Source organism: Elephantulus edwardii, unplaced genomic scaffold, assembly GCF_000299155.1.
Source record: "Elephantulus edwardii isolate Elephantulus edwardi_28Jun2011 unplaced genomic scaffold, EleEdw1.0 scaffold00128, whole genome shotgun sequence".
NCBI lineage: Eukaryota > Metazoa > Chordata > Mammalia > Macroscelidea > Macroscelididae > Elephantulus > Elephantulus edwardii.
Window position 1 is genome coordinate 1,845,384 of NW_006399878.1, and position 13,775 is coordinate 1,859,158.

General features: G+C 35.7%; 1 protein-coding gene across 1 annotated transcript in view; it reads right to left on the reverse strand.

Annotated features, from left to right (window-relative positions):
• Window positions 1–4,014: 4,014 nt before the first annotated feature.
• Window positions 4,015–13,775, reverse strand: part of PCM1 (pericentriolar material 1) — a 161,684-nt gene continuing 151,923 nt past the window's right edge. Inside the window, exons 35-38 of the mRNA XM_006893547.1 lie at window positions 10,241–10,497; window positions 6,425–6,517; window positions 6,225–6,339; window positions 4,015–4,040 (exon numbers count right to left, since the gene is read on the reverse strand). Coding sequence (XP_006893609.1) covers window positions 4,015–4,040; window positions 6,225–6,339; window positions 6,425–6,517; window positions 10,241–10,497 — 491 coding nt within the window. The remainder of the gene's footprint in view (window positions 4,041–6,224; window positions 6,340–6,424; window positions 6,518–10,240; window positions 10,498–13,775) is intronic.

Below are 13,775 nucleotides of genomic sequence, written 5' to 3' on the forward strand. Positions count from 1 at the left end.
ATTATACCGTCTTGCAGACTGGAGGGGGAGGCTTAATGAGTTTGAATTAATCAATGCAATAATTGATTAAGTTTAATCTACCCTTTTAATATACTTGTTGCCGGGAACTTTGTTCAGAATGACTTAAAAGTTACACTCTGTAGGGTTTTTCTGAGGCTAGTGGTTGGTTGAGTAGAACAAATCTCTTGGTTAGCAACCTGATATGTAATGTACTATGCCACCAGAGGTTTGTTTTGTGTGTGTATTGTGCTTTTTTAAATTTTTTTTGGTGTTAGGGTACCGTCAAATCAGATCTGACTGGTACAGGAGGAGGTTGCCCCTCCTTCTCCAGTAGAGCATCTGGTGGACTCGAACCATGCACCTCTGGGATTGCTGCGCAGCTTCTTGCCACTAGGCCACCAGAGCTGCTTTTATATCAATATATACCCAAATATGCTTGTGTATACATACATTTACATATATGTAAAAGATAGCATATCTCGTAAGTTAAAGGTCTACAGGTAAGAAATAAGTTCTCTATATGTAAACTTTATACTGTTTTGTTATGTGCCATCGAGTCGCTTGTGACTGATAGAGACCCTGTGTACAACAGCCCTAAACCCTGCTCTACCCCGCGCCAATCTTATTGTTTCTGACATACCAACCCCCATTACCCTAATCCAGCTCACCAAGGGTCTTCCTTTCCTGCTCTGTCCCTTCACCCTCCCAAGCATGATGTCCCTCTCCAAGGACTGATCCCTCCTTGCAACATGTCCAAAGTATGTCAGATGGAGCTTCAGAATCCTTGCCTCCAAGGAGCAGCCTGGCTTCATCCTCTCCAGGATGAACTTGTTTGTTCTCTTAGCAGTCCATGGTATATTCAATATTCTTCTCCAGCATCACAACTCAAAGGCATCAATTCTCCTTCTATCATTACTAGTCACTGTCCAGCTCTCTGATGCATAGCAAGTGATTGCAAAGACCATGGCCTTAGTCTCCAGACTGACATCATTGCTCCTCAGTACTTTGGAGAGAGGTCTCTGACAGCAGACTTTCCCAACGCAATACATCTTTTAATTTCCAGGGTGCTGGTGCCAAGAGTGTTGACTGTGGAGCCAAGCAAACTAAAGCTGTTTACAATCTGAATCTCATCACCATCCATCATACAATGCTGCTTTAGTTTTTAAAATAACCAAAGCAACAACTTTTTAAGTTGCAGGCCCTAAGTTTTAAATTACGAATCTATGAAGATAAAATGACGGTAGATCTAGGGATTCCCTCTGATCCTTAATGGGCAATAAACTATCCAGCAACAACAAAAGATCTGAGGAATGCTGTACTACAAGATACAAAGAATACTTCTAGAATCTGGTTAGCTCTATGGAGGCATTATATCATGGGCATAGTATTTTCTCTCACTCATTTTGAGTTTCTCCTTTTATTTTCAAGCACATTTTTAACTTAAAAAACTGTCAGCAACTATTTAGCAATAGTTACTAGAAAAAAGACATTGTGCAAGTTCTCTCTCCTCAAGTCATATATATGTAAAGAAAGTAGCAATTGTTGTTGTACAGCATTGAGTCACACTCAACCCAGAACTGACTCTCCAGAGGGTTTTCAGAGGCAGTTAGCTGCAAAGGAGGAGACTGCCCATCTTTCTCCCATGGAGCAGCTGGTAGATATGAACTGCAAGTCTTTGGGATTGCAGCATAGCTTCCTATCACTAGACCATCAGAGCTCTCTAGTAACAATTAGGGCTACACAACAAAAACAACCAACAAGGAATGATTGCTCTTTTAGATAAAGTGACTGGGCAACTATATTTATACAAAGAAATTAGTGAAATCAACACCAATACATTTTTGACCGACAAATAAGCTATTTATATTTAGTTGGGCAAGAAACACATCCATATATCATATATAAGAAAGTGTTACCCAGCTTATTTAATCTTTCTTGCTAGTTAACATGACATTTTTCCTTATCTTTTAAAAAACTGTCAAGTCATAATTCTGAAATAAATTCTGAAGCATATATCAATTTAAATGAAAATGCAATTCAGGCTTTGTATGCAGGATATACATTTATTAACAGTGAAAAAGCAGTTTATCCAAGGTGAATGTTACAAAATACAAAGAGTACTTCCACTGTCTGCCTAGCTCTAGTTGGGCATTCTTTCACCTATGTAAGATTCTCTCACTCATTTTGACAGTTTCTCCCTCTACCTTTCAGTAAATTGTTAAGTTGAAAAAAATAAGAAAAATTAAGGTAAATAAGAGTATCTGGTGTCTAACTGTTGAGAAACAGTTAATAGGAAAAACATATTAAACAAGTTATCTTCTCTCCAATAATAGGTATTTAAAAACTAAATTATCTACTAAAAAGCAAAATCATATATTTGTAATAGCAGCTGTAACATAGGTCAAATAAGCAATTTTTATAAGGTTCATAAATATTACACTAGCTAAGATGTAAGTACAAATCTTCCAGCATATCTATCTATAACACACATGGAAAGAGAGAGACAAAAAAAAAAGGCCATAATATGTAAGGTTTGGCTTGAGCCAAAATGAAACTTTCCTCTTTCTTCTTTCTTGGAGGCTTGAAAACAAATAACATAGTTTACTGTTTCAATTTCCCAGAAGCAAGGTCAATGAGATAGCAATTCTTGATTTTGGAATGGTTATTTCCTGAATAGGTTTTATTAAATTTGGAGAAATGTTAATTTAAGTCAAGTAGTAATATAGTAAATATTCTTTTAGGGGAAATCTTGATTTAACATTCCTGAATTGGCCATAGTTTTACAATGCGGTATTAAATAAGTGTTTTAAAGGAATAATAACCAGAAGGTTCTTTTCTTATAGTATATTTCAACTAATTGTTACCAAATTTAAGAGACCTGAAACAACTTCTTCATATTTTATTCAAGGGAGAATGTATAAAGTGATTTATTAATTGTAAACTCAATCCATCTAGCCTTACTAAGAATATGGCAAGTTTAGGGGTATAAAAGTAACTGACCTTTTAAAAACAGATTTACTTGATAAAGAAGTCATACAGATTTTCTTTACAAAATGCTTCATCTGCAAACCTGCTCTCTCGTACTGTTGACAGAAGGAAATGCTGTGGTTTGCTCTTTAATGATCATCTTAAAAGAGGAAAGTCTGTCTGAAGGTGTATAGAATCTTAGTCTTCTGGTATATAAATTTAGTTCTATTAGTTCCTACTTGAAAGTATTTGGTTTTTCATTTAAAATGAATCACAATGTTACTTGTTTGTGCAGAAATACTAGTCATATAAAGCTCTTTTCCTTCCTTTTAAGTCTAAAGTGATACAAGGAAGTGAAATCCTGGAAAATATTAGTATTTATCTAATGGATACTTATTTAAGTTTTAGATACTATAAACAGGTATTGTAAACTTTTACCCCAATTTGAATCGAGTATTAATATATGCTCTACGATGATCTCACAGCTATCTTTGGGTATCTTTATAACCTGCCCTATCCTTTCACAGAATAGGATATGTGCATGTCTGAAAGGATAGCAAGCTCAATAGCAGGAACACTGGCATTAGCTTCATGGAAAACATCAGTAGCTGGGCTTTATAGGAAATAGGATATTTCTCTAACTCTTAACTCTTTACCATGGAGTCTTCTCTGAATACCTTAATTATATAGAACAGAGACTTGCTGTATAAAATTCAATATAACTTCCAAAAGAAAAACCTTTACAGACAAGTCCAAATTTTATTTAAAACTATTTTTAAAATTTAACGTAACCAAACATCACATAATGGGGTAGAGTAAGGGGAAAAAAAAACCCCAAACCAAAAACCAGTGTATCAAGGTTTGAATCTGCAGAAGTCAATTTCTGATGTTTTAAACTGCCATGGGCAGAAATTAGTACACCTATCAAAAATGCAGTGTCAAACTAATTTACATTTTTATATAGATCAAAAACAGATGTTTATTTAGTGTCATTTTCATATAGGTACTGACTATATGAAAAGAATTAGATGAGCTTCTGAAGACACCTCACATATTCTGCGTTCCCATCGTTTCTGAAAAACAGAATAGTAATTAGGGCCTTATGAAGTAATTAGTGAAGTAAGACATTACCTGCTAAAATTTACTTTGATATAATACTAGCTCATAGAAGCTTTTTTTAAAAAAAAAATTACAAAGGAAATCGTAACTTGGTTTGCTAAAATAATTTCCTGGTAACACACAGAGTTTAAAAAAGTAGGTGAGAGTTTCTGTTTCAATTTATTGTTTATTTCCTGTCTCTAAAAGAAGAGTCCCCTTGGAAAAGAAGAAAAAAGAATTATAAAAATGAGTAAAGCCTCTTTCCGAGCCACCACAACGGTGCACGTGAATGTCCTCGTTGATGTTCTCAAAAGCACCAATATATGAAGGAGACAGGCAAGTGCCAGGTTCTTATCAGGTTCTTATAGATTGGTTCCTGACAGTGATGATGAAGCATAATTACATTGGTAAATTCAAAATCACTGATGATCACAGAGCAGGGAAAACTGTTCTCAACCTCACAGGCAGGTTAAACAAGTGTGGCGTTATTAGCCCCAGATTTGATGTGCAACTCAAAGATCTAAAAAGTGGCAGAATAATCTGCTCCTGTCCCATCAATTGGCTTCACTGTACCAATCTCCCTGGCATCATGAAACATGAGGAAGCAAGGCGAAAACACATAGGAGGAAAAATCCTGGGATTCTTTTTGTAGAGATACAGTGCAAATAAAATGCCTCAATGGACTCTACTGCTTCCTCTGGGTGGTTTTGTACAATTATATCAGTGTAAGGCCAGTGTTGATGGCTTTTGTTAACTGGCAAATGCTGTTTCCAAAGCAAGTATCAATCTGAAGTGAACAAGGTAGTTTTAACTTGAGACAGCGCTCTTCATCATGATCATGGCCCACTAGAGTGTGTCTGGCCCTGGATGGAGAGATCTGTGTTGAGTCCAACTGTCTTTTTCTGTAATCTTAGTTCATTTTCAAAGGAGTGGTGCCTTTCTGATTCACAATTCTCAAAATGTGGTTCTTAATTATTTCAAAGGTAAAATAGGAAGTGATCTGAAATTGGGAATACTGGGAGTAACTGAGAAGGAACTCAGCTACTACAGAGAAGTGGCTGAAAAGGGAGGCAATAAAAAAAATATGGTGAAGGAAAAAAAATGGGTTTAAAAGTAAAAAAAAGAAATGAGTAAGCCTAGAACTATAAAGAGAATGGAGGAGAAACCAATAGCAACAACAAATAAATATGATTTTATGCAGTTTAAAGAGGGTAACAAGGACAAAATCCTTTATGATGGAGGAAATATTTTTCAGAGTGGCTATAGGGCTGTTGTACATAGGGTTGCTATGAGTCGCAAACAACTCGACGGCACATAACAACAACAACAACATACTACTAAAGCAACCTCACAGCCACCAAAAACTCAAAAAAAGAAAGGCCAGGTCTCTCAATTGGCCCTGCAAAGAAGAAGTGTAATTTATCCTTATTACTATTATATATTACTGTATATATACTATGGCTATGAGAGGGAAAACGTGTGTTTATTAGCTTTAATAAAGAGAATAAACAAAACTAAACAAAGATGACAGAGGAAAGGGAGGGAGGAATAATGAAAATGACCAACGTTGATAGAACTAGGAAAAAATACACATTTAAAATAAAAAATACATTAGAAAAATAAAAAATAACAAATACTGAGAAGAAAAAAGTCTATTTACTTTTAATAAGGAAGAAAGCAATTATTTTAGAAACACAAAAAAGTAAGACTATCAGAGTTACAGACGTTTCTTACTGTAAAACTAAAAATTGTAATTAGATGAAGTAGGTTATTGTTATTTTTAAACTGTGTATTTCTTTTTCTGTATTATGTGCATGTATTACTTTGCTACGGTTGCTTGTTAGAATAAACCAGCTGCTCGATGGGAGAAAGATGAACAATCTCCTCCCAAAGACTTTTAGCCTCTGAAAACCCACTAGAGGGTTAGCTATGAGTTGGTTACAACTCAATGTACGTGAATGATGGAAAATAGTCTAGAATTTTCTTTTATAAATTAGACAACTGAATAACAATTTTTACAGACATATATTTCCTTTGTGAAATTTGGTTCAAGCCTCTCAGGTTATAGTGAAAAGCAGCACATTTTAAAATAAAATAAAATGACTATAAAAATTCTAAAATTTTGCAATATAATGAGATAAAAAATTAATAACTCTTACCAGGCTCTTTTAGTCTTTGAGAATTCCCAACTAATTCTTCAGTTTGTGCTACACATATTTCCTCAGATAAGTGATTACTCTGTTCCTCTTCTACCATTTTCTTCCTGAGATCTGCCTTTGTGATGAAAAGGAAAATATGGATTAATAATGAAACATAATAGTGTTTGTTTCATAAAGTATAATTAAAGAGAGCCCAATACCTCTGAATATATTGTTAGTTTAAGTGGTAAATCTTCAACTTTAACAAAGTCTTCTTCATCAGATTTTTGACTTATGTTACCAGATTCTGCTTCCTGTAAAAGAAATAAACTTAATGTATGATCATCTCTGGAAATAAAGCCATTCATGACAAGATTCTAATGTCTATTATCAGTGATTGATCACATATGGTTTTCTTCTATACTTAACTCTAAATAAAATTATATTCTTGATGTAACAAGAAAGATCATACATACGACTACAGCTGTGGGAATACTGCCTAACTTTTCTTCCTTTTTTAAAAAAATTGTGTGTGTGTACCATCAAATCGGATCTGACTAATACAGGAGGATATTGCCGCTCCTTCTCCAGCAGGGCATCTGGTAAATTTGAACCATGTACCTCGGGGATTGCAGTGCAGCTTCTTGCCACTAGGCCACCAGAGCTCCGAACTGCCTAACTTTTTAATCTAACGTTCAATTAAAAGTTGGTATCATCAGGCAAGAGTTATGCTTGGTTTAAAACAAGCAGCAAGTCACCTATTCTCCTACATTTGACTAGGAATATGCATTTACTACTTTTAACCTCCACACCCCCTTGAATATCAAAGTCTAGTTTACTGGATGCAATAGTGAATTATAGAGATTCTTAAGAATAATGCATTTCAAATGAAGCTTTTATAGTCACGACATTTTGATAAATTTTACAAACAACTGTCTTATTTGTCATGAGGACAAATTTTAAAATAAAAGATGTCAAATACTATGAAATGATAAACTAACCCATAAACAACTGGACTTTATCCCTAATTAGCTAAAACCTCAGAACTCAAGGAAAGAATAAAAGAGAGTACTTTAAGAACAATGTTGTTGTTATTGTTATGTGCCATCGAGTCGCTTGTGACTCATAGTGACCCTATGTATAAGAGCTCTAAATGCCGTTCTATCCTGTGCCAACCTAGCCATTTCAAATGCACTTATTCTCACCACTCCAGTCACAGAATCGATCCATCTCATTGAAGGTCTTCCTCTCCTTCGCCGCCCCTCCACTCTGCCAAACATAATGTCCCTCTCCAAGGACCAGTCCCTCCTTGCAACATGTCCAAAGTATGTCAGACGAAGCTTCAGAATCCTAGACCCCAAGGAGCATTCTGACTTCACCTTCTCCAGGACAAACCTGTTTGTTCTCCTAGCAGTCCATGGTATATTCAATACACTTCTCCAGCACGACAGCTCAAAGGCATCAATTCCCTTTCTATCATCCGTATTTACTGTCCAACCCTCTGATGCATAGCACGTAACTGCCAAGACGATAGCCCGGATCAGGCACACCTTAGTTTCCAGCCTGACATTGTTGCTCTTCAGTACTCTTGAGAGGTCCCTCATAGCTGACTTTCCCAATGCAATTCATCTCCTGATTTCCTGGCTGCTGTTACCAAGAGTGTTGACTGTGGAACCAAGTAAACTAAAACTGTTAACTATCTCAATCTCTTCACCATCCATACTGATGCTGCCAATTGGCCCAGTGATGAGAATCTTTGTTTTCTTGATATTGAGGTTCAATCCATATAGAAGACCGCAGTCCTTGACCTTCTGCAGCAAGTGCTTCAGTTTCAGTTCCTCCTCAGTTTCAGCAAGCAGGGTTGTGGCATCCACATAACGCAGGTTGTTGATTCTTCTTCCACCAATCCTGATGCCACATTCCTCCTCGTACAGCATATCGTCTCAGATGATCTGTTCTGCATACAGACTTAAAAGGTATGGAGACAGAATACATCCCTGACGGAACCCCTTCTTGATTTTGAACCATGTAGAGTCTCCTTGCTCTGTTCTGACAAGGGCCTCTTGGTCCAAGTATAGGTTTCGCATAAGCACAATCAAATGTTCTGAGATTCCCATTCTTCTCAGAGTCAGCCATAGCTTGTTGTGATCCACACAGTCAAAAGCCCTTGCATAATCAATAAAGCTCAGGTAGACGTTCTGGTATTCTCGACTTTCTGCCAAGATCCATATAACAATAGGACTAAATAATATACTGGTAAAGCAGTTATATCAATACTAGAAAACAAGTTGGGTGCTTTTATGTAATTAACCTTTTTCTGTACAAACTACCCTTTGTTCCTTCCAATTTTGAAAGAACCTTTTTGTAACTTAATACTGTTCATTTTATTTTTCACCATTGACAGATAGTATCTGCGGTTCGTAAGACACATAAAGAATCTATCACTTAATGTTACTACATTACCTTAGAAAATAAAAAGTAACTCCAAGGATATCAAAGTATACTTATTCCCATTTTATTTTGAAACAGGCTAATTTATGTAGCACATAGGAAAAACAGTAGCAATTACTGTAAGAGTAAAAATATAAAAACACAACTAAATCTCAGTATGCATCAGAATTCTATCTAGCTAATCTTAAGTAAGCATTTAAAACTACTAACTCTGCTAGGGCTCAAAGAGAAAGATGAACTATAAATTTGGTAACCGATTTTTGTGATCATCTCAAACTTGTTTTTCCAAAATCCAAACGAATTTCTTCCCTTAGTTTTTCCACCTAAACAGTACCATAATAATGCCAACTACCCAAAGGCAATCACAGATTCTTCTTTTATTCTCTCATCCTACTTTCATTCAGTTCTTATTTCATACTTATAGGAAAGTGAAGAGGAACGTTGAGTAATAATCATAAACTAAAAGTTTGGTAGTTCAAATCTACAGAGAGGCTCCACAAGGGAAAAGATCTGGTAATCTTTTCCTATGAAAATTACAGCCTGAAAAACAGGGCTGCTAGGTCTTGGATCTGACTCATAGGTAGCTAACATAATCAGTAACAGGGAAGTGAAACATTCTAACACTGCTCACTCTTTGATGATGGATCTTAGGTAGTCATTAAGTGAATCTCCAAAAACCAGCACACTAACCACTTCACCATTTTGTAGCACAAAACTCCGTTAGAGTCTCCTACCTAAAATTCAAATTTGAGGCCCTCCAAAATCTAAATTTATTTCAATTAAATGTCTCGTATAACAACTCTGTACTGATTAAATGATAAGAATATATCAATATCAGTATATCTGTCAGTGTTTTAAATATATAATTTTATTGCGTTAAAAAGAATTATTCTAGCAATGCTTTGAAACAATATATGCTCTCCTAGAGAAGTTGCTAAGGTAAAATAATAAATAAATATTTAAGTAGGGAAATTATTAAGAGCATTAACTATATTACTTGGATCTGTAAGTACTTATTTGGTTCTGATACAGAATTATAAATCCCTGTCATTTTAATGACAAGAGAAGTAACAAAACATACATGAGGATCTTAAGAAATAAACAGTACAAAATTAAGTTGAAAGGAAGGTGATTTGTTAATACAAATTTTCTACTCTTTTGCTACATAAGGATAAGGAGTTTGTCTTTATTTCCTATTCAAAATATAAATTTCCAGCTATGTCAATGATTTGTGAAATGTTCTAAGTAACTGAGTAAAGTATGAGTACTGAAAGAGATAAATGATGATTCAAAAGAATTATTTTTGCATGTAATTTCAGGTTATCTCTGACATTACAATTCTTCCACATTTGACACCTAAACCTCAAGTGTCTTTAGTTCTAAGAATTTTGAAAAAGTAGAACAGTTTCTAAGTTTTTAAATAGTGTCTTAATTCACTACTATCTTTCTATTCTATTCAAAATAGCTTGGTTAAGAAATAATTCTCCTGATAGTTAATAAATCAGATTTGTTTTTATGTGAACACTATTCAATTGAAAATTAACAAAACCTGAAAACAAGAATGTGGAAATGTAAATGATACATACATAATCATTCACTAACACAGGAGATTCCGTATCAGGACTTCCAGCCAAAGAGCTTTCAGGAGTTTCCTGAGCAGATTTAACTTCTTTGACTTGAGGCACTACAGCTTCAGCTTCAGTTAAAGGTAATGGCAAAGGATGAGGTTGCTTATCTGAATCAGTGGTTGGAAGTGAGTCCTTATGGGCAGTACTATTTAGAGGCTGTTCATTTTCCAAGATATTGAGATAACAGGGTTTCACAGGAGTGTTTTCTTGGTCATCTGGGATCAAAAAAAAGAAATTTAGTATCGGTAAAATCCTGAAGTTGTTAAATTTTACCATATAATAAACCAAATAAAAGCAATTTGTATGTATGAACAAAATCAAGGCATTTAAGACTCAAAAGACAATATAAATTTTCCCTATCAATGTTCCTCAAGTCTAGTCTAATTCTTTACAGATTATAAAAATCAAACTCCTGAAATCTATCCCATCTTTTTTATTCTCATTCATTCATTGTTGACTTTCCTCCCCTTAGTTTGTTTTCTCTTTGACAGACAAAAAAAAATTAAAAATCTTTCATTGTTATGCACCCTATCCCCAAGGCCACTCTACTATGCAGCTTTCATTCTGGATTTTTGTCATATTGTCCTCCTAAACAGTACTCTGCCTCATCTGTTTCAATGCAGTATACATTATTTATCGCCTCTTAAGTTTTCCTCAACCCTGATTATCATTTCTGCTTTACAACAGTGGCAGTATTTACCCTTTTGTGACTGAGGTATTTCACTCAACACAATGTCCTCCAGGGTCACCCATTTTGTATATAGTATTTCATTAATTCCTTGTTTTTCACTATAGCACAGTATCCACTGTGTGAATATACCACAACTTCTCTATCCATTCGTTTGTTGACGGGCACCTGGGTTGTTTCCAACTCTTTGCTATCGTAAACAAAGCTGCAATAAACATGGGAGAACATATAGCTGTGTGGGTGGCCGTTCTGGTTTCTTTACAGTATATTCCCAGTAGTGGAATTGCTGGTCAAATGATATTTCTATTTGCTACTTTTTGAGAAAGTGCCATACAGCCTTCCATAGTGGCTGTACACTCCCAACAACAGTGAATAAGGGTTCCAGTTTTCCCGCAACCTTGCCAGCATTTGCTACTGCATTTGTTGTTTGCTGTTCGGTTAAATTTTGCTGTTCTTACTGGGGTGAGATGATATCTGCTAAGTATTTTGATTTGCACCTCTCTAAGAGCTAGGGATTTTGAACATTTCTTCATGTGTCTGTTCGCCATCTGAATGTCTTCTTGGTGAAATGTCTGTTCTTATCTTGTGCCCATTTTTCAACTAGGTTGTTTTCCTTTATCTTGTGGTGCTCAAATATTTTATAAATTCTAGATGTAAGTTTCTCAGCAACTATGTCATTACCAGTTACTCTTTCTCAGTCTGTGGCTTCCCTTTTTACCCTGTTGGAGAAGATTTTGGATGTGCAAAGGGATTTTATTCTTAGAATGTCTCATTCATCTATTTTACCCTCTCCTGGTTGTAGGTTTTTCAGGATGCTTGGAAGACTGTTTATGATGTGGATCAGGGTTTCTAGAGTTCTTCCAAACTTTTCTTTAATGAAATTTATAGTCTTTGGTTTTAGTCCTAGGCCCTTGATCCACTTTGAGTTGGTTTTTGTGAATGGAGTGATGTGTGGATCTTGAGTTTTTTTACAGATAGTTTTCCAATTTTGCCAACATCATTTGTTAAAAAGGCTTTAGTTTTCCCACTTAACTGACTTCAACTCCTTGTCAAAAATCAGTTGACCATAGGTAGATGGGCTGATTTCTGGATTCTCAATTCTATTCCATTGATCTATGTGTCTGTCATTCTACCAGTATCAAGCTGTCTTGTAGTGAGATGCCTCAAATCTATCCCATTTCTAATGAACCTCTTTCAGGCAGAGGTTTCAGAAACAGACAAATATTACTTGAATTTGTATCTACATTTGACTCCCTTAAGGAATTTTGTCTATTATAGTTGTTGTTAGGTCCTGTAATGTCGAGTATGATTCATAGCAACCCTATGAAGAAAAGATCTGAACCCTGTTATATCCTGTGCCATCCTCACACTTCCTGACACACAAGAGTCCACTGTGGCAGTCACTATGTCAGTTTACATGGTTGAAGGTCTTCCTCTCCTTTACCAACTCTCCACCCTTCTAAGCATGTCACTCTCCAAGGAATATCCCCTTCTAGCAACATGCTTAAAGTATGTGAGGTGAAGTCTCATCATTTTTGGCCCCCAAAAGCACTTCAGCTGTGCCTTCTCCAAGATGTATCTGTTTATTCTTTTGGCCGTCCATGGGATGCTTAGTGTTCTTCTCCAACACCACAGCTCAAAGGCATCAATTCTTTGTCATCCGTATTCACTGTCCAGGTCTCGGATACATAGCTGGTAACTGTAAAGGTCATGGCGTGAATCAGACGCACCTTTGTCCTCAAACTGACATTATTACTGCTCAATAATCTAGAAAGATCCCTAACTGCAGATTTTTCCAGTGCAGTGCGTCTTACTTCCTGACTGTGGGTATCAAGGATGTTAACTGTGAGTCTAAGTAAGATGAAGCTGTTGACAATTTCAGTCTCCTCTCCATCTATCATGATGTGTATCAGTCCAGTGCTGTGTTTTACTTGCCTATTTTTCTTTAACAGTTATTTGCAGAAATCCAGCATTTATAATACTTACAGTGGATTTTAAAGAGGAGAAAGGCATCTATCAGGTCCAATACCTTCAAACTTGTATTTGCTAGTAATTAGTATTTTTTACAGTAATTTTTATTATTAATTTTAATAAAAGTTTACAGAAACTTTGGATTTTGATTCATTCATCGTTTCACTTTTCTCCCTGCCCAACCACCCCCCGGCCAATGTGCTCTTCTCTTTGAAAAGTAAAAGAAAAATTCTTTCATAGTTATACAATCGCTCTTCCCAGGTCCACTCCACTACGTAGCCTTCATTCTGGACTCCTGTCATGACAATAATACCTAATCATATATCCCTTTTCAACAGCTCTCTCTTTCATCTGTTTCAATGCAGTATACATAATATCCCCCATCTTTCTCAGTCTCACGCCAACCCCTATGTCAGTCCTGTTTTACATCAGTGGCACTATGCAGTATGTGTCCTTTTGTGACTGAGATTTATTTAAAAAATATCTGAAGTATATAAAAGTCTCATTAGGTAATCTTAAAAATAAATGCTTAAGCTTTTTTTTTTAAAAAACAAAACTTGTGCTGAGCGAAAGTTTACAAAGCAATTGGTTTTCCATTCAACCATTCATACACGTTTTAGTTTATTACATTAATTAAATGTCAATTATTAAACTATTCTTTCCACTTCATTAATCTCATTTCCATTAATCCTTCTATGCTATCTTTTCCTGCCTTCTAGGCTCTCTCCCTAGGATGTTGTTGTTATGTGCCATCGAGTCGTTTCCGACTCATAGCGACCCTATGCACAACAGCCCTAAACCCTGCTCTATCCTGCGCCAACCGCACCGCCTCTG